The sequence below is a fragment of the Miscanthus floridulus genome, chromosome 3, assembly GCF_019320115.1.
Source record: "Miscanthus floridulus cultivar M001 chromosome 3, ASM1932011v1, whole genome shotgun sequence".
Taxonomy (NCBI): Eukaryota; Viridiplantae; Streptophyta; class Magnoliopsida; order Poales; family Poaceae; genus Miscanthus; species Miscanthus floridulus.
Genome location: NC_089582.1, coordinates 96,523,422 through 96,545,230, shown reverse-complemented (window position 1 = coordinate 96,545,230; position 21,809 = coordinate 96,523,422). Strand labels below are relative to the sequence as shown.

The 21,809-nt window shown below is 44.0% G+C and overlaps 1 protein-coding gene across 1 annotated transcript; it reads left to right on the top strand.

Annotated features, from left to right (window-relative positions):
* Positions 1-402: 402 nt before the first annotated feature.
* LOC136541934 (putative 1-phosphatidylinositol-3-phosphate 5-kinase FAB1C) lies at positions 403-8,151 on the top strand. Its single transcript, XM_066534119.1, has 11 exons — positions 403-1,205; positions 1,514-2,203; positions 2,298-2,451; positions 2,527-2,865; positions 3,005-3,811; positions 3,912-4,243; positions 4,326-4,452; positions 4,565-4,723; positions 4,820-6,292; positions 6,379-6,645; positions 7,442-8,151. The coding sequence occupies exons 1-11, from the start codon at positions 934-936 to the stop codon at positions 7,694-7,696; spliced, it is 4,875 nt and encodes a 1,624-aa protein (XP_066390216.1). The 5' UTR covers positions 403-933; the 3' UTR covers positions 7,697-8,151.
* The last annotated feature ends 13,658 nt before the right edge of the window (positions 8,152-21,809 follow it).

The following is a 21,809-nucleotide window of genomic DNA, read 5'->3' as shown; positions in this document are numbered from 1 at the left end:
GAAGAATGGATGGTGACCTGAATTCATCTGACACATGCATCCTGGTGACAACGACGTATCTCATCTCTAGGAAAAGACCTCTACGTTTGATTTTAGTTGGTTCACGTTGCTCCTTTGATTTTAGTGGCAAAGAACGTTAATAAATGAAGTGCTAAAAACAAGGCCAGGGGAAAATGAACGCTCGCCAAAGCAAGAAAGCCGCCCGCCGTCCACGGCACACATCACCCAGACCCGTCCCCGTCTCATCCTCTCCCGGCGGCCAGCGAAACGGAGGGATACCGGATACCGAGCCAGGATTTCCACAATTCCATTCTAAAAAAAAAAAGATTTCCACAATTCCACCGCGCGCGCCAGGCGGTTAAAAATCACACCCGCCGCGGCAAGCGCCGTCACTGTCCTGTATCTCTCGCATATCTCCCATTCCCTCCCCCATAAGAACCGCAGCCGCCGCCGCCGCCGTCATTTCATCGCCGCTCTTCGTCCCCAACCCCCGGCTCTCCGAGCACGCACCTTGCGTTCTCGTCTGCTCTCCTACTCGCGACGCGGCGCTGAATTGGCGGCATCTCCTGACTCCGCCGCCGCCCGCGCCGTCCCCGCACCTGCGGAAGCTGAACCCCGAGACCCTAGTCGTCCCGGCGCCGTCCCGCCCGACGGCATTGCGCGCTCGCTCTGTCGCTGGAGGCGGGAGACCCGTCTCACGCAGCGCCGTGGGCCGCTGGCCTGGCCTGGCCGCGCCGGTGCCGGGTGGTGGTTGGCCCCGTGTCGGGTGCGGTGGGGGCGCTGACTTGTAGGGGACGCAACCAGCGGAGGAAGGGAAGAAAGCTTCGGGCGTGGCCGCGTCGCTTCGCCTCGCCTCGTCTCCTGCTACTTTGTTCTGAACTTCTCCGTCTTTCGCTACGGTCGGTGTTGAGATCTTAGCGTGGCGTGTCGGGGATGGGGGTGCTGGAGTTCGCGGCGGGGAAGGCTAGATCCCTTGCCGCCGCCACTGACCAGGAGCGGCGCCACGTGCACAAGGGCGACCTCGCGCGGATCGAGACGCGACGGCGCCAGGAGGAGGCGGGCCATGGCGTGAGCACGTCCAAGGCCCAGGAGGGGGCGGCTTCGCCCGTCTGGCCGCACACGCCCCCGCGCCGCCCGCCCGAGGAGAGATCTGGGGGCCAAGCCGACGCCGGCGCGCGCTCTCATCCTTCCGGCCGTGATATTAGGTAAATCAGTAAATGCAAGTCTACCGCAGTTCTTAGAACTCGCCGTAAATAAATGAATTAGAAATGGTAAGCACTGCTTAAAAACTTGGAAACTTGGAAGTTAAGTTGTCTGGTCGTCTGGTCGATTCGGGAATTGTATTTCTCCTTCCTGAAATTATATTTAAAGGCAGTGCGGGCGTGGGACTATAGGCAAGTTACACACGAATTGGCTAGGGCAGTTGCATGACGTGTATATATGGTAATGTGTAGATTGTCATTGTCATTGGGGGTTGAATAACCTTTGAACCGATTTTTGGTTGTGGATGCAGGCGAGTGGATGAGGAGGCTGCTGACGAACCGGGGGCCCAGTTTCTAGCCTCTGGGACTGACTTCTTACAAGACTTTTCAGATACAGAATCTAGTGTTAGTAACTCAATGTACAGATCAATGACCCCAAGCCCCGCAGAGAGTCCTACTTGCGCGGTGAAGCTGGATGATGCTTCTGACCATGATGCGACAACATTGACTGACTCAGATGATGCACGGGAGCTAGTCAGTGCTGCTAGCATCGCTGGTGAGAGAGAAGTCGTCAACGCATCAACCCATATTGTTGATTTTGGTGATGCTATTTGGTGTCCACCACCACCTGAAGATGAGAGAGATGATGTTGAATCGAGGATATTTGGATTTGATGACGACGACGATGATGCTTTCCTAGAACCTAGTTGTTTCGGTGATAATAAAATAGCCAGTGGGTGTGGTGCCTTTGGTGGATCTCAACAAGGTGGTGTTCAGAATGATTTGCTGAAGCACTTTCGGGCTCTAGTTGCACAGTTACTGAAGGCGGAAGGCATTAGTTTTTCCAGTGATGACAATTGCAAAAGTTGGCTTGAGACAGTGTCCTCGTTGGCTTGGCAAGCCGCTAACTATGTGAAACCTGATACCAAGAAAGGTGGCAGCATGGATCCTGGTGATTATGTGAAGATTAAATGCATAGCATCTGGGAACCCAACTGATAGGTTTGTATTTTTTCCTTGCTTGTGCTTCTGTTTACTCATATAATTTTATCCTCTGATCGTCATATGGTACCAATGAACAAATTATTGGATGCAGCAATTTTGTTAGAGGAATTGTTTGCTCTAAGAATGTAAGACACAAACGGATGGTCTCAGAACACAGGAATGTCAAATTGCTCATTTTAGGAGGTGCACTTGAGTACCAAAAAGTTTCAAATAAATTGGCATCCATAGGGACAATACTTGAACAGGTTTGTGTCTATCTACTTTGGACTTTATATATTTTATTTTGCTTGCAACATTGTTAACGAATGGCCTTGCTGCAGGAAAAGGAGTATCTTAGAACTGTTGTTGGAAAGATCGAGTCTAGGCAGCCTAATGTCCTTCTAGTTGAGAAAAGCGCCTCATCTTTTGCTCTGGAGCTCTTAGCAAAAGATATTTCTTTGGTTCTGAATGTGAAGAGACCTCTTTTGGACAGAATATCAAGATGCACAGGTGGTCAGATTGCCTCATCAATTGACAACATTGCCTCAGCAAGGCTTGGACAATGTGACTTGTTCAAGGTGGAGAAAGTTTCAGAATCCTTATTAGCAGAACATGGAGAAAAGGGGTCAATTAAGACTCTGATGTTCTTTGAAGGCTGTCTGAAGCGCTTGGGTTGCACGGTAATGGTCCTTTGGGCAAAGACATACGATTAGCAATGCCCTGTAGCATAAGAATTTTTCCTGATATCTACTGACATTTCATTTCAATGTGCAAATTTCCCCTACTATTTATTAATTAAGTGTATGGCACTTCATGCAGGTTCTGTTGAGGGGAACATGTCGGGAAGAATTAAAGAAGATTAAGCGTGCAATGCAGCTTGCAGTCTTTGCTGCTTATCACCTCTCCTTGGAGACATCATTCCTTGCTGATGAGGGAGCAACACTTCCGAAAATTCCTTCAATATCTGTGACAGGTGCACCGGATATTTCTGCTAGTCCTACTGATCATGATACTCCTGATAGTATTAGAAATGCTGAAGAGACACATCCACAAAATTCTACTATCAGCCAGATAGTAGAGGTTATTTCTGCATCTTCAACTTTATTACCATCCGCTGGAGTAAGCCAAGGAATCACGCCTGAATGTAGAGCATCCAAATTTCCAGTTGATCCCCTCAACTCTCAAGATCCATCCAACTTATGCCATCCAAATGTTTCCTGCAATGCTGATTTAATATCTCCATGTTCTGTCAGTGATGACTTTAGAGCAACATGTGCTGGCACACAACATGGTGATTCATACAAGTCTTTGCAATCTTCAATTGCTGCTGATGTCTGTCATGATGGTTTGTTAACTTTGAAAAATAACCAACCATGTCATTCAGAAAACCACAGTAGCAACCCCTCACTAGACGACTTTCCAGCAGGGCATACAGATAACAAAGACAAGCTTTCAGCTGGTTCCTTATCTGGTACTGACAACAACCAGAGCATCTTAGTTTCCCTCTCAAGCACTTGCATTCCCAAAAGCTTAGCGTGCCAGCGTTCTCACCTCCTCCGGATCAAGTTTTATGGTAGTTTTGATAAACCATTAGGGAGGTATCTCCGTGAGGACTTATTTGACCAGGTACTTATGGTACTCTTGTACGTAACCTATTGCATTGCGGGGAAATCTCCCTTGTTATTTGCTAAACAACATTTTTCTGTCACGTTTCTTTTCTTTGCAGGCATATTGCTGCCCATCTTGTAAGGAGCCTTCAGAATCACATGTGAGGTGCTATATGCACCAACATGGCAGCCTAACGATTAGTGTCAGGCGCCTTCAGTCTCGAAAGTTGCCAGGTGAACATGATGGGAGGATATGGATGTGGCATAGATGCATGAGGTGCAAGCTTAAGGATGGAATGCCGCCAGCAACACACAGAGTAATCATGTCTGATGCAGCTTGGGGCCTATCATTTGGCAAGTTCCTGGAGCTCAGCTTTTCAAATCATATGACTGCTAACCGGATTGCAAGTTGTGGGCATTCTCTCCAAAGGGATTGCCTTCGCTTTTATGGGTATGTAGGTCCCCTCCTTTGTCTTCCTTAAACTCATCTGATGTACAGTGAGGTTTCAATTTGGGCATACATAACATTGCAGGTATGGAAATATGGTGGCCGCCTTCCACTATGGTCCCATGATTATTCTATCTGTTGACCTTCCGCCCCCAGTGCTAGATTTCAATTCCCATGCCACACAAGATTGGGTGAAAAGAGAGGCTGTTGAGGTATGCTGTGAAACAGTTTATGTTAAAGAGATCATTGGTTCATTTCTCTGTTCCACCATCCCACCATTGATTGCAGCAGGGATGATGAAATGCTTGCAACCTTCTATTGTAGGTATTTCACACAATGGAGTTGCTGCACACTGAGGTATATGATGTACTTATTAATCTTGAGAAGAGTATCATCACTGATGATGATTCAACCAAGACAAGCATACAGAGGCAAATAGTTGAGATGAAAGATTTGCTTAATGTAGAAAGAAATGAGTATGAGGTAGAGCCCCACTGCCCCTCTAAGTTTTATTCTGTTTTGTTTGTTTATCGTGTCATGTTCGCCCTTTGTGATGAAATTTGTGTAATTTTCCCACAGGCTTTGCTTCTTCCAGTTATAATGGGGAGTGCTCATTCATTCAAATCAAATATTGATATTCTGGAGCTTAATCGTATTAGACGTAGTCTCCTCCTAGATGCTCACACTTGGGACTGTAGGTTGTGCGGCATTGAATCACTTGAAGCAGTTGGCCATATTTCCAGAGCTGATCCCTTTAATCAAGGGAAAACCCAAGGAACCAATGAAGGGAGATCTGATTTGCTTCAGATTGGTAGGAAACATGGAGGAATATATGAAGAACCATGTCCTCAACACTCTTCAGAAAGCCCAAGGAAATCTCTCTCGTCTACAAAGGGCCACGTGAATGATAAACAATCTGTCATGGTTGAGACAGATTTGCCAGTTGGGCTGGTCGATGGTGTTGCAGGTGGTGCAGGAGGTCTTGATTTGATTTTCAACAAATTTGACACATGTGAAGAAGGACGTTGTCTATCAAAATATCCTAGCAAGACAGAGCCAGTAGAGAGGTTACCTTCACTTGCATCTATTTTAGCTGACAAAATAGATATGGCATGGTCTGGATTCGGTGAAATAGACTACAATCTTCCACATGGTTTGACCAAAGCAAACGAAAATAGGTCTTTGAACTTGTTGGGCAATCCAAGTTACGAGAAGGCTACTGCTCCAGTCCGAATCCATTCATTTGATACTGTGATGAGATTACATCAGCGAGAACAAACTGGAGTAATACCTGCTTCACTGCATTCAGCACTGAAATCAGTTGATTCCTTTAGAGACTTGACGAGCCTTGTCAAGGATCCAATGGCAAACATGCGGAGAGCCTTTTCTCAAATATCTCCCAGGACAAGAGGAAACTTAAATACTCTTCTTACACGTGCTCCCAAGTATATCACATCAGCTGCTCATATGGTGAATGATGGGGCTCGACTGCTTCTGCCCAATATTAGCTGTGAAGGTTCTGTTTTTGTCACTGTCTATGATGACGAGCCAACCAGTGCAGTGTCATATGCCATGACATCACAAGAATATGCTGATCATGTCACAGATAAAATGAATGCAAATACTAGCTTTTCAGATTTTACTAGCAGTAATGGACTTCATAGATCTTGGTCCTCACATGAAGACCTTTCAAATTTTAAAGGAACTCACTTCAGATTATCCTTCGATGACGATGCGTCTCCTACTGATAGTACAAAGTTTTCTGTCACTTGCTATTTTGCAAGGCAGTTTGCTGCACTTAGAAAGAAATGCTGTTCAAGTGATATTGATTACATACGCTCGATAAGTCGTTGTAAGCGATGGAGCGCGCAAGGTGGAAAAAGCAATGTTTACTTCGCAAAGACAATGGATGAGAGATTCATAATTAAACAAGTCACCAAGACAGAGCTGGAATCTTTTGTAGAATTTGCTCCTCATTACTTCAGGCACTTGACAGAATCATTGACTTCTAGAAGCCCTACTTGCCTGGCCAAAATAGTGGGGCTTTATCAGGTTGATTTTCTACCATTGAACCCTTTCTCTAGTTGCATTATTCTCGATTTGAGCTTTGACCAATTTATACTGCTTACTTCATCCAGGTTAGTATCAAGAATTCGAAAGGTGGGCGTGAGGTGAAGATGGATCTGATGGTGATGGAGAACATATTCTTCCAGAGATCAATATCTAGGGTGTATGATCTGAAGGGTTCTGTGCGTTCACGCTATAATTCTGATGCATCTGGCCACAATAAAGTTCTTCTAGATTCTAATCTCATAGAAGCACTACATACAAAGCCTATGTTTTTGGGGAGTAAGGCAAAACAAAGATTGGAAAGAGCTGTCTGGAATGATACATCATTTCTTGCGGTACGTAGCCATCCTGACTCCTGCACCAATGATTTTACTGCCAAAATTACAGAGACCTACATGACTTAGTTTACTATGATGCTTAATTTGTCTAATGAGATACTGCTGTTTGAAATCCGTTTTTGTGAGAGGATGGCTTCATGTCTGCCATAATGAAAAGGAAGAGCAGCATTTAACTCCTTTTTTAAGGGAAACATTTAATTCCTTTTTTATTTTGCATGTAGCTAGATTATGGTAAATTTTATGTTCTAATTTAGACCGATCTGTTTGCCTACCCAGCAAGTCTAAGGTTCCTTGTGGCATGTAGCAATGGATGTCTCGTTTCCTCTGAAATTCATGTGTTTAATAGACATGCTAATTAATTTTGTTTTGGAAGATGCTAACCGCTTTTATAGTTTTGAAATCCTAATGGATTCCACTATTGGATATGTTACCATTTCAGATTTTTTATTTATCTCTCTCCAATAGTCCAAACTGTGAACTAAGGACAAAGGTGTTGGTTTCTGGCCATCCTAAGAACAGAACTGTAGCACATTGTTGGGCTTTGTTCAGTTTTTGTGGCACCAGAATTACTAAAAGCTATAACCAATTAACAATATTGAAATCTAAACAAAGGGTTTTGATTCCGCAATGTGAGTTATTTTCTGTCATTGGCCTAAGTTGTTGAGACATGATGATTTGTTGGCATTCTTTGTCATCTCTGTTACAGCAACACTCTCCATAGCATTAACTAGATAACAGCATGCCTGGCAACCTTGTATCCTCATTGCATCTGCTAACATGATCCATCTTGCAGTCTTTGGATGTCATGGATTACTCCCTTTTGGTCGGTGTCGACGAGGAGAAAAAAGAGCTGGTTGTTGGCATCATCGACTTCCTGCGGCAGTACACCTGGGACAAGCAGCTGGAGACATGGGTGAAGGCCTCGGGGATCCTGGGGGGCCCCAAGAATGAGTCCCCCACCGTGATTTCTCCGATCCAGTACAAAAAGAGGTTCAGGAAGGCCATGTCGAGGTACTTCCTCGCCGTCCCTGACCAATGGACCTCCTGAGGTGGCTAGTTCTTCTCGGTGTTGGAGCTCCTTTTTCAGCGAAAGCATCACCCATTCATCCTTTGGCAAATTTTGAGCGAAAGGGTGACAGATGGATAGGCATTCTTTAGTTGCGTGTTGCTTCCATTTTTTTTACCAACAGGTGACATGCAGTAGCTATAGAGCAGATGTTTTTTCTTTCCTGAAAGATACAATAGAGCAAATGTGAGAGTGAGAGGACCCCTGCCCTGACCTGGCGGATGGGCTGTGACATCAAGCATGGCCATTGCAGTGTCCGGTCACATCTGGAGGGCTTGATCCAAATGTAAATTGGCGGCGAGCCACGGCGGGTTATTTGACGCCAACTTGTGCCGTATTGTTTCTGTTCATGTTTATGATACCGAGGAATTGTATAAGAGGGATGGAAGACAGGTTAATTAATTCATGTATAACAGCTCTACTCAGTTGCTTATTTCCGTGAATGTGTGTCCTGGGTGACTGCACGTGCATCTGAGCTCACTCCCGCGTCTGGAGCTGTTCAACGGATGGTTTCTGCGGCTGATAAGTCGACTGATGCTGATTTGTTGTAAGAGAAAAATAATATATCATAGCTGATAAGTAGTTCAAATGAACATAGCGAATAAATGTTACATATCTTTTGAGTAGTCATTTTTTAAATTTAAATATATATATATATATATATATATATATATATATATATATATATATATATATATATATATATATATATATATATATTGCATAACAAGCATAATTAGATCAATAGTGAGATATATTTTCACAATAAACATATTAGGAGATATAGATATTGATAACTAGCACGAACCCGTGCACCTACGCGCGGGCTAGCAAGCATATATATATATATATATATATATATATATATATATATATATATATATATATATATATATATATATATATATATATATATATATGTAGCATGAGAAGGCATAAACTATGGAATGTGAATGTAAATGAACAAAGATTTTAGGAACAACTATCTGTTTCATTGATCTTTTTGGATTATATATAAATGAAGGGTCGCGTTGTACATACGCCGTACGGACGTGACTGTTCGGGAAAAGGCAACTGTCCACTGGAACAGTCTACTACCGAAGGGACATGTCCCTTCGTAGTGCTAACTGCTTATACTAACTAATTACTAATTCTCTTCCTCTGTTGATGAGATCACTGAGTATAAAGAGGTGTCTGTTAGGAACAGACACCGTTTCGTAACACTCTCCCTTGATCGAATCTTCTTTGAGGTCAATACAACTGTATCTTGGATTCCTCGAAAAATCCTGTGGGAAAAATCTGAGGAATATGTATGTATAGATATGCTATAAAAACTTCTTTAAACCTTATAGGAAAATAAGGAGAAAATAGCATATATGAGTGTGATTTAAATAAATCACTATGTCATTGGTATCTCATTAAAAACCCCAGTGTGGAAAAATATTGGAGATCGACATATAGATTACTCCCCCAAAAACTATTTCAGAAAAAATATAAAGAGCAATATAAAGTGATATGTTGCTAAAACTCCTGTAAAAATCTAGTGGAAAAATTAGGAGAAAATATAACGATATATTATTGGTATTGCCTCTGGGATAATTCACATGAAAAAACTTTTCAGGAAAAAACCATGGATGAGTTGTGAGGGCAATATGTGTCTTTGATATTTCCAATAAAAACTCCGATGGGGAAAATAGGAAATATGACACATGCTTATGTTAATATTATCTTATTAAAAACTTTAACAAGAAACCTTGTGAGTAAAACTTGTGAAAGAAAAGAGTATAATATGATGCTGACTCTCTCCAAAGAACCATTCTTGATACTCTCTTGAAATAGCTTGATTGATTGATCCAAGTGATACACTTAATTTGATGAGTAACCTTGATTCCTTCTTTAAGTCATTTTTTTCTACTTGTTTAAGTCATTTTCTTTCTACCAAATGATCTTCAATAGTCACTAGAACTTAAACTTCAACTTCATCTTGAGTTTGATCTTGATCTTTCAATTTGAGTACCGAATGTGTGCAAAGTACACTCCACAATCAAATAGCCTTGTACTCTTTGCTTGTCATGCTTCTAGATCATCTCAAAACCAAACTTAGGTACCTCAAACACTTGTAAACATATTTTCAACTGGAGGACCTTTCAATCAAAGCGACTCTAGATCAACCAAACTTTTGTCACTTTTCTGACGGATTTTGTACCATTCAAAGAAATAAGCATATATCCCAAAGTACAAATTGAAATACCACTAAATTTGGTGGAGGTGTGCAATACTAAGTTACCTAGCAGCTGTAAAAATTTTAGCTTCATTTGACTTCTAGATTGCTACCATATTTCAATTCTTCCACCACTGCTACATGCTGAAAACAGCTGCACTATAGCTGACAAGATCCACTCCAAAACCAAAGCATTTCTTATACAAATCTCATGAAAATTGTACAGCATCTTATACCATAAGTCTAGAGCATGTACACCAATTTTTATGCCAATCCAATAAGTGTTGATTACTCAAACATGGCTAAGATCACAGCTAGCTCAGATTCTCAATTATAGGACAGATTTCAATAATTTAGCTATACTTCATCATGTATGAATCAAACTTGAAACTAACTTGTTTGAATACTTCCATAAGACATATATCCATTCAAATCACCTTATAGCAAGCAACATTGCATATTTATCTAATTTAATCAACTTATATGCATCCAAATAAAATGATCAATAAGAGATATACCTTGGTTAGCTCATGATCATCCAACTAGCAAGCTTCAACTCAATTATTTGCAAGTCATCAAATGTATCCAATGAATCACCAACAACTTAAATTATAACACTTGTATCTAATGAATCACCAACAACTTGAATTATAACACTTGTATGTTGATAGCATTTGGACTTCATTCAATTTTCACTTGGCATTAGGTTTGGATGTGCACTAGGCTTCATATCTTGATTCAACACATGATGATCAATATGAAATCAATTGAATCAAGTCTCCAATGCTGATGGTACCTATAAACAATCATCCACTTTTTGATGGTACCCAAATAAGTTTGGGTCCTCTCAAGTTAGGTGCAACATACTTTGGCATAGCCTTAGTATGAATAGCGGGATATTTTACAATAGCAACCATAGAGGTACCATTACCACCCTTTCTAAGCAAATTATTATCAACAATTGAAATAGGCTTAGAAGTGTCACCTAGGGGACATGAATGTGCTATGTGTCCCCTTTCCCGGCATGAGTAGCACTTTCTCTTTGATTGAGCCTTCTCTTCCTTGCTCATATGGTGCTTCTCATTGCCTTGCCTCTCATGGATTGCTTGAGCCTTCTTCTCAAGCTTGGTAGGTCACTTAGAGGCAAAGTGTCCCGTACTTCCATACTTGAAGCACTTGATGTGAGCATAATCTTTCTTCTCATCTTCATTCTTGCTCATCATCTTGGCATCTTGAGTTTGCATTGGATGCCTTGTCTTTCCACCCCTTTTTGTTTTCTTCATCTTTATCATTAAATCACCACTATCTTCATGGTTGATCTTGATTTAAACTTGGTGTGTCTTCTCTTGCTCAACTTGTGGCTTTGGTTGAGGCTTCACTTGTTGCTTCACCAATTGCTTGGTTGAGCACATTAAGGTAAGATGACCCCAAGTGCGGCACTTGAAGCACTTGACATGCTTGAGCCTCTCTTCTTCTTTTATCTTTTTGAGCTTCTCAATGTTAGGGCAACCATTTGCAAGGTGTCCCGCTTCATGACACCGGTAGCACATGGTATGTTAGGGCAACCATTTGCAACTCGATCACCTAGTGCCACTCGATACAACCTCATGATGCAATCGTACTAGAATCGCTCTCTCACACAATCGGATGATCACTATCAAGAATATGTGAGATGGAGGGCTCCTAAGCACTACTACACAAGCCACCAAGGCTCTAGTGTGCTCAGCTTCCGGCCCAAGGCCGACCATGGCTTCTATTTATAACCCCATGAACAAATAGAGCCGTTACCCCTTCACTGGGCAAAACTCGGGATGACCGGATGCTCCGGTCCGATCGACCGGACGCTGGACCTCAGCGCCCGGTCGTGCGATGCATGCCACATGTCCCCTTCTTCAAACGCTATTCATCCGATCTCAACGGTCATCTGACGATCAGACGCTCCAGCTTGAACTGACCGGACGCAGCAACCCCAGCGTCCGGTCATTTCCAGTAAGGTACCGGACATGACCGGACGTGTTTGGTCGGTCACGATCGGACGCAACACCAGCGTCCAGTCACTTCCAGCTTCTCTGCTCTGCCTACATCACCACACGTCACCCTGACCGGACGCACACAGTCAGCGTCCAGTCACTTCCAACGCCAGCGTCCGGTCAATGACCGACGCCTGCACACTGTCTACCATCATTGACCGAACGCTAGAACCCAGTGTTCGGTCACCATGTGACCAGCGTCCGGTCCACTCTGTGAAACCCTATCTTTTCTGTATAGGGTGCCGATGGCACCATTGGACTGTCCGCACTCTACGGGCGGACACTCCACCGGTGGAGTTACGAACCCTTCTCACCTCCGTTCCATCACCGAGTTGATCCACATCAACTCCAACTTCATCTCCTTTGGAAATGTGCCAACACCACCAAGTGTACACCGCTATGTGTATGTGTGTTAGCATTTTTATAATCATTTTTCAAAGGATTAGCCACTCAACTTGCCACGCCACTCAATCCTAGTGACGATGCAAAGTTAGATCACTCGAGTGGCACTTAGATGACCGATATGCAAATAAGTTTGCCCCTCTTGATAGTACGGCCATCTATCCTAAACCCGGTCACAAACTTCTCTATACACCTATGACCGGTGAAATGAAATGCCCTAGGTTATACCTTTGCCTTGCGCATTCCATTCCATCTCCTCCAATGTTGATGCAACACATGCACCAACATGATCAACAATGATATGATCCACTTCATATAATCACGTGATCATATTGGTTCATCAATCTTGACATCACTTGCTTTTCACCGTTGCCTTCATCCATTGGCGCTAAGTCTTGCTCAAGCATCACCGCCACACGATCCATCGCTCCAAAGCCTCCGACTTGCCCTTCACGCTTGCAACCGGTCCATCAAGCCAAGTCTTGTCTTGATCTTCTCCACCTTGATCACATGATTCAATGTCATATCTCATTTGCAATGAGCTCCTTCATCATCACATGTGTGAGCTTTGCAACATCTCTAAGCCATTTTCACCTTCATGATATATGTTGCTCACACACATGTACCTATGGACTAATCACCTGTGTATCTCACATAAACACAATTAGTCCACCTAGGTTGTCACTCAATTATCAAAACCACACAAGGACCTTTCATCAACATACACGGATATAATATCAACAAGATCCTCGCCTCCTCGTATGTTGTTGTTGCTTGGTTCCATAGGAACTTGTTGCGAACAACCAACCTCTTCCCTGGTGGTGTCAGGTTGAAGATTGAAATGGGCTTCATACTTCTGTCCTGATGCAGCTCATCCGCGACCCACAGACTATAAGTAGAGATCAACAAGATGACCTGGGGTACGACATTTCTTTGTAGTGTGGCTATAACAACCACACTTCTAACACACATATTTGTCATTCCTATATCTGGAAATGTTCTTACCATTGTTGGAAACACGAGTTTGAGATTTTTATTGCGTCTGCGTTGTTTTTTACCTTTCTTAAAATTTCCCTGAGGATGGGTCTTAGAAAGCCCATCATCAAATTTGGGTATATTCTGAGTGTAGGCATGTACTTCAGGCAATGGAGCAGACCCTATGGGGCGTTGCTGATTATTCCAAACCATAAGTTCAGAATGTTTTTCGGCCATAAGTAAAGTTTCTATAAGCTCAGAATAAACCTGGAAACGCCTTTCATGGTATTGTTGTTGAAGAATCCTTTCAGAGGGAAGCATAGTAGACATAGCCTTTTCTATTTTATTCGCATCTGTAGGTTCTTTCTCGTAGAATTGCAACTTTAAGCAAATCCTACAAACAACATGGTTGTAATCACTCACAGTTTTGAAATCCTGTAAGCGAAGTTGCGTCCACTCAAAGTTGGCCACAGGCAGGACAAGTGTCTTTTGTTGTTCATAGCGTTGCTTAAGAGAATTCCATAGATTTCGTGGGTTCTCTTCTAAGAAGTATTCAGCCTTAAGATCAGGATGAATATGACTTCTAATGAGATATAGGACCGTGTATACATGTTGATCATCAAGTGGTGCAACACCCTCTTCGGGTGGTAACACAGCTCGATAAAGTCCACAGGACGCAAGACTAACCTTTACATCCATAGCCCATGTGGGATAATTGTGGTCGTCTAGAGCAAGCAAATCAAACTCTTTGACGGTCATTGATCCTACACGAGGCAAACCAACAAAATATTTTAAGTTATTAAAATGTTGTGCTGTGTTGTAATTATTGGATGCAAAATAGAGACAAGATAAATCTTGTATTATTAACGGTGTAAAGATCTCATGTGCATAATAAAATAATGGAGGTAGTCACCATAAAAGTGTAGACCTCAAATTGGGCATAGTCTATATTAACAATAGATGACAAGTAATTATTCAAGTTGTATAAACACGTCTTAAGGTAGTCATCAAGAATGATGTGGACCTTAGTCAATTCGCAAATGAATTGGGTACGCACGTTGAGGATAGTCACTAAGTTGTGGACTTAGTGTAGATTCCACTGTAGCAACTATGGTGCTACCTTGTGTATGGCCAATAGGAATGCGAATTACTGGTAGTCATCTTCGTGAAAAGATATAGACCAAATGTTCTAATTTGTGATGTTGGGTACGCACGTTGGGGTAGTCACTAAGTGTTTACTTAGTGTAGATCCCGCAGTAGCAACAGTGGTGCTACCTTGTGTATGACCAACAAACAAATAGGGAACATGCGCGTTATACAATTGATGAGAAAATATACATAAAATGTCGCATCCATTATTTAAGCGCGTAGTGCTTTAAAGTCGAAAAGCATAAAAGGGGCTTAAATAAAATGATCAATTGCAAAAATGATAAATGAATAAATAATTTGCAAGATCATGGTCGTAATAACAAGGATATTATTTATTGGATTTGCCATACATACAGGGACAAATACTTTGAATAATATCATAAATAGATATTTTACAATAATAAAATATTACAAGTACAAATATAGTTAAAGTCAGCGACTAAACACAAAAGTACTTAATTTTACAGCACATAATTATAAGAGACTAACAGAGTCTTATACGAATTAATGCTAAAAATATTAAATAAAATAGAAAAAGGTAATGAGTCAGCCGGCCATAGGAATTGGAAATGAATCCACGTTCATTTTTGGGCCCAGCATGGCTCAGCCATTGGGCGTGCAGTGAACAGCAGGGAGGGAGATCAGGGTGCAAGCCATTGGGCCGACTTCACGGCCTATAGAGGTAGATCGGGCAGGCAGCAGGGGCTCCAACCCTAACTACCCACGCCGCTGCACACCAGGAAGCCACCACCACCTCTTGACTGCCCCGCCGCAAAAATCACCTCACTGCTCCTCTCCACTGTGCCGCCCGTGCTCGCCATCTTTAGGTCGAGGAAGACTCCCCCTCATCGGGGTAGTAGAAGCCGTTGCCACCGAAGGCCATGTTCAGCACCTCCGCACTTGGGAGGCCGAGATCCGCCGGGTTCCAGGCGCCGGTGCAACGGAGGCCGGAGCGCCTGTCCACTGCCGTCGTCTTGCGGCCGAGGTGGCACCGAAGCGTCGGGGTCGGCAACGTCTCGGCTAGAGGAAGGCCCGCGAAGAATCCGGTGCCGGGGTCGCCGCCGGAGGAGGAGCCGAGGGGCCAGCCACGTCCAGGAAGAAGTACGACGAGACGCCGGACCGAGCTGCGAGCATACCGCCGGGATTGAAGAGGTTGCCGACGCCGGGGGCAGCGACGTCCATCTTGTCCTCGGCCTTCATATCCTGAAGCATCGGCGCGGCGACAGTGTTGAAGTACTAGAGATCGAGGGCATCGCCAGGGATGCTTCTGCCAGCTGCCACTTGAGTCTCTGGGACCGGCGTGGGCGATGGCAGCGAGTAGTTGTACTCCAGCGTGTGCGACATCAGCATGTATTCCTTGCAAAAGTCACACCAGTAGTGATTTGCTGCATGTGCCGGCGACATCAGCTCCATGGGGATGTAGGCAGGAACAGCGACGGGCGGCGCCGGGGCTTCGACAACTAGTGGCGCCGAGGCTTCAACAGCGCGCGGTTCGACGTTGTTGGGGCCGGCACCGTCCAAGCCAAGGCGAGGAGATGGTGGCTAGCTCTGTAGACGAAGATCACGCGGAGGAGAAGCATGGCGGCCATGAATAGGAGTCCATCGGTGGTGAGGAACTGCATTGGCACGGAGGCCACGAACATCAGAGTCGAAGAGGCGGCCGAAAGGACCATGGCCTCCATTGCCAGCGTTGCGGCGAACACAGGGCCCAAGGCGCTCGAAGACGTTGCGACGCTGTCCATCGTGGCCATGGTGGCGAATCAGGCCACGGCGAACTCCACCAACGTTGCGAAGGGCGAAGAGCAAACCACGAACAAGATGGGACGGTAAGTTGATCTTGGCCATGGTGCTTACCGTGAAACATTCAGAGGCATGCGTCGTTATGTCGTTCTCCTTCTACTGTTCATGAGCAGTGCTGATAACGTATTGAATGTGAATGTAAATGAACAGAGATTTTGGGAACAACTATCTGTTTCATTGATCTCTTTGGATTATATACAAGTAAAAGGTCGCGTTGTACGGACGCGGACATGACTGTTCGGGAAAAGGCAACTGTTCACCAGAATGGTCTACTACCGAAGGGACATGTCCCTTCGTAGTGTTAACTGCTTATACTAACTAACTGCTAATTATCTTCCTCTGTTGATGAGATCACACCATTTCGTAACAGAAACAATGCAAAGGACACAGTGAAGAATAAGCACTGCATAGCAAACGGGGCAGATGAATGTGTGCACATCTCTTGTATGTTTATATCAGCTATGATATTTCAAGCAGGACATGAAATGCATAAACCATAGAGCTAAGCAGCAAGTGGACAATAGGAGTTTTTGTCAAGCGTAATAATAATCAAGTTAACCAATATGGCAGAAATCAGGAAATATGGTAAAGCGGATCACATATATATATATATATATATATATATATATATATATATATATATATATATATATATATATATATATATAATTTGGGGAAAAAACTATTGAGGCAAGGAACCATACGTAGGCCAAAGGACCTATGAATGTACAGGTAGTAAAATCTTCAAAAAAAAAAATTTGTGCAGTGTTTTTTTTTCTTCTGGAAACTGCATTCTTCTGTTGAAATCATGTACAGAAGAAAACTGCATAAATTTCTTATAGCCCTCCAGTGTTGTTAACATCAATTGAAACCACTCGAAATTCCCCGAAATGTAAATAGATTTACAGTTTAGTAATTCGCAGTTTGGTGCACTGAGTGCAGAGATCAACTAAACTACAGTTTTCCTAAACCCAACCGAATAGCAATGAAACTGCTATACTCTTGTAAATGCGACAAAGCAGATGCCTAGAACTTATGAACCTCAAACTCCTTTTTTTTTTCCTTCTCCTAATGTTTGGTCTTCATAGTACAGAGGATTGGACTTGGGGCCAAAATGAGGCAAACAAATTCATGGATTCATCAACCTCTCTCTGCATACACAAATCAAAATAAAAACCAAGCGCCACTCCAAATTTTTGGTAGAATTCCAACAAATCCGCACCGACTGCATACCTCCCCCAAAAAGAAAATGAGGCAAACAAATTCATGGATTCATCAACCTCTCTCTGCATACACAAATCAAAATAAAAACCAAGCGCCACTCCAAAATTTTGGTAGAATTCCAACAAATCCGCACCGACTGCATACCTCCCCAAAAAGAACACTACATCCTAGACAAATCCGAAAACCTAAACCCTAGCCTGCAGGTCCGACGGGGAACAACAAAAGCAGCCGAGACAAATCGGAATCGCGGGGAAGATGGAGACGGCAGGCTTACGGAGTGGTATCCGCCGTGGCGAGCGTGCGTCCTCCTCCTCCTCATCGTAGGCGTCGTCGTCCATCTCCTGGTGGTGCTACGGGGGCAACCGCGGCTAGTGGCCGTCATCCTCATCAGCGACCTCGCCGACGTCGCCGACTCGTCCACAGCGTCCTCCACAAAAAAACCCTAGCTGCGAGAGGCGAGATCGGAACGGGTACTCACGTCCGAGGCAGCGATTGCTGCTGTTCGCCATGTGGGAGGCAACTGAGGGCAGGGCAAGCGTGTCGCAAGGGAGAGACAGACGGCGAGACGGAGGGGGCGAGGTGCCGCTGGAGGCAGAGGGTGGTGGACCTTTCCCCCTGTTGTCCGGAGCAGCATCCTTGAAGGGTCGGATGATGTTGCGTCGCCCTGGGCAAATTTAACCGACAACCCAAAACCGAACCGAAAGAACCGGAACTGAAAAATTCGGTTCCTGATATTAAGGAATCGAAATAACCGAAGAAAATTCTGTTCCTACTCTCGGTTAACCGAATTAACCGAAAGAACCAAATTACATAAATTATACTTCACTTACTTGTATTTGTAAGATTATGTTTGGTTTATGTATAGTGTTTTATATTTGAACTGCTATATATTTGTGTGTACTGTATTGCTATTGTTTTTTATACATTATTATTATGAAAAATGAACATAGTGTTGTATAAATTTGCCTTAAAACAGGTATATTTATTGTTGTCCTGAGATCTTCTGAAAAAATTCGGTTAGTTCGGTTAGAACCGGAACCGAACCAAAATAACCGAGAACCGAAATGCTCGGTTCCTAAATTTTTTTGGAACCGATCGGTTCCCATTTTTCAGGAACCGAATTTCATCAATAACTGAGAGAACCGAACCGAAACCGAACTGAGAACCGAACGCCCACCTTGAATGTTGTGGTTGGTGATGTATCTGTAGGCGCTGATGCCGGATCGGAGGGGCAGGAGAACGCGTCGACGTGGCAAAAGGAGGGAGCAGTAAATGGTATACACAAATAAGGGTATATATATATATATATATATATATATATATATATATATATATATATATATATATATATATATATATATATATATATATGGTAGATATCTATTGTAAATTTAGTTAAACTTAAAAAAATTGAGTTTTCAAAAAGTGACTCATTAAAAAGTGAGATGTATAGTTATTTTGGGATAGAGGGAGCACATGTTTCTAGGCATGAAACGAAATAAAAATATCACTAGGTTGAGGTATGTGTGATGCTTTAGTTACGTTTCAATTTGGATCGGTCAGGCCTAGCTTTGCATTGACTAGAGGTCAACGGAAAAAAGGCAAAGGGACCAAAAGATTTGAAGCACCGGAGGGGGGGCAGAGAGGTAGCGGGATAGGAACCGGGTAGAGAAGAAACATGGCCTCATTGCGAATTTGCGACCATTGTATTTTCGTATTATCGAGAATGGCACTCAGTTGTTCGTTCTCTTCCTATCACTGACATGTGCGCCTCATAGGTCATCTTCTTCCTCCTCTTCCCATCTCATTCCATGGCGAGCAGCCACCGCCGATGCACGTGCGAGCAACTGTTGCTGCAGGCACGTGGGGGAGCAGCCGCCACTGCGACCACACAGGAGTGCGGACGAGCAGTCACTGCCGCCACCGCCGCTGCCTCAGCCACGCAGACAAGCAACATTCGCTGTCGCAAATGGAAGAAGATGGGGAATGAGGAAGAAGATGACATGTGGGTCCATACGTCAGTGATAGGGAGATAGTGGAGGACAAAGGGGCATTCTCAACAATATGGAAATAGGTCTGCAAATGGGCCCAACCACGTCTAAAGCGTACATAATGGCATATTTCAAAACTAAAGAATTATAATGGCTTATCTCAAATAGGTGAATAGTAATGACATTTTTTAGATCTACGAGACTTACAATGGATAAAAAAACCCAAGAAACAACAGGTCAAAACTCCTAACATGGGTGCAACAGGCCTGCTTGGTTGGTTTCCAAAATATTTCAAGCCAAAGATTTGGCAAAGCATAATTTTATATCTCATTTGGTTTGCAACCAAACGTTGCCAACCTCTCACATTTGACTTGCCAAATCACTGGTAATTTCTTTGCCTAACTTTTGCTTGCAAAATCTTTGGCATGGCAAATTTTGGCGACAAACCAAGCAAAAGTTAGGCAAAAAAATTACCATTGATTTGGCAAGCCTGATGTAAGAGGGTGACAACTTATGGTTGTAAACCAAATTGAAAGGTCCTCGTGTGGTTTTGGTAATTGAGTGACAACCTAGGTGGACTAATTATGTTTATGTGAGATACACAGGTGATTAGTCCACAGGTACATATGTGTGAGCAACATATGCCATGAAGGTGAAAATGGCTTGGAGATGTTGCAAAGCTCACACATGTGATGATGAAGGAGCTCATTGTAAATGAGACATGACATTGAGTCATGAGATCAAGGTGGAGAAGATCAAGACAAGACTTGGCTTGATGGATCGGTTGCAAGCGTGAAGGGCAAGTCAGAGGCTTTGGAGCGATGGACCGCGTGGCGGTGAAGCTTGAGCAAGACTTGGCGCCGATGGACGAAGGCAATGGTGAAAATCAAGTGAAGTCAAGATCGATGAACCAATATGATCACGTGATGATATGAAGTGGATCATATCATTGTTGATCATGTTGGTGCATGTGTTACATCAACATTGGAGGAGATGAAATGGAATACACAAGGCAAAGGTATAACCTAGGGCATTTCATTTCACTGGTCATAGGTGTGTAGAGAAGTTTGTGACTGGGTTTAGGATAGATGGCCGTACTATCAAGAGGGGCAAACTTGTTTGCATATCGGTCATCTAGTGCCACTCAAGTGATCTAACTTTGCATCGTCGCTAGGATTGAGTGGCGTGGCAAATTGACTGGCTAATCCTTTGAAAATTGATTGTGAAAATGCTAACACATATACACATGGTGGTGTTGGCACATTATATAAAGGAGATGAAGTTGGAGTTGATGTGGTTCAACTCGGCGATGGAACGGAGGTGAGAAGAGTTCAAAACTCCATCGGCGGAGTGTCCGCCTGTAGAGTGCGGATAGTCCGATGGTGCCACCAACGACCTATATAGAAAAGACAGGGTCTCACAGAGTGGACTGGACGCTGGTCATGTGGTGACTGGATGCTGGGGTCCTACGTCTGGTCAGTGGCAGCCGAGAGCGTGCAGTATCGGTCTTCGATCGGACGCTGGCGCTGGAAGTGACCGGACGTTGGCAGGGTGCGTCCGGTTAGTTTGACATACGGTGACATAGGCGACACAGAAAAGTTAGAGAAGGACCGGACGCTGACGCTGCGTCCGATCGTGATCGACCGGACGCGTCCGATCGCGATCGACCGGACGCATCCGATCATGTTTGGTACCTTACTGGAAACGACCGGACGTTGGGGTTGCTGCGTCCGGTCGGTTGTTGCTGCAGCGTCTGGTCGACAGATGACCATTGAGATTGGGCAAATAGTATTTGAAACAGGGACACATGGCATGCATCGCCCGACCGAACGCTGAGGTCCAGCGTCCGGTCGATCGGACTAGAGCGTTCGGTCGTCCCGACTTTTGCCCAGTGAAGGGGTAACGGCTCTATTTGTTCATGGGGTTATAAATAGAAGCCATGGTCGGCCTTGGGCCAATAGCGGAGCACACTAGAGCCTTGGTGGCTTGTGTAGTAGTGCTTGGGAGCCCTCCATCTCACATATACTTGATAGTGATCGTTCGATTGTGTGAGAGAGCGATTCTAGTGTGATTGCATCTTGAGGTTGCATCGAGTGGCACTAGGTGATCGAGTTGCAAGCCAGTGGTGCTTGTTACTCTTGGAGGTTGCCACCTCCTAGATGGCTTGGTGGTGGTCTCCGTCGAAGCCCGCAAGAAGCTTGTGCGGTGCTCCGGAGAAGAGCTTTGTGAGGGGCATTGTGCTCGCCCTGTGGGAGCCGCAAAGAGCAACTCTAGTTGAGCGTGTCATTGAGCTACCCTCACTT

Excerpts from the sequence above, each read along its gene's own strand:
- LOC136541934 (XM_066534119.1), top strand. The coding sequence starts at position 934 with ATGGGGGTGCTGGAGTTCGCGGCGGGGAAGGCTAGATCCCTTGCCGCC. Across the intron at positions 2,204-2,297 it reads TCTGGGAACCCAACTGATAG|CAATTTTGTTAGAGGAATTG; the intron begins GTTTGTATTTTT and ends TATTGGATGCAG. Across the intron at positions 3,812-3,911 it reads GTGAGGACTTATTTGACCAG|GCATATTGCTGCCCATCTTG; the intron begins GTACTTATGGTA and ends TTTTCTTTGCAG.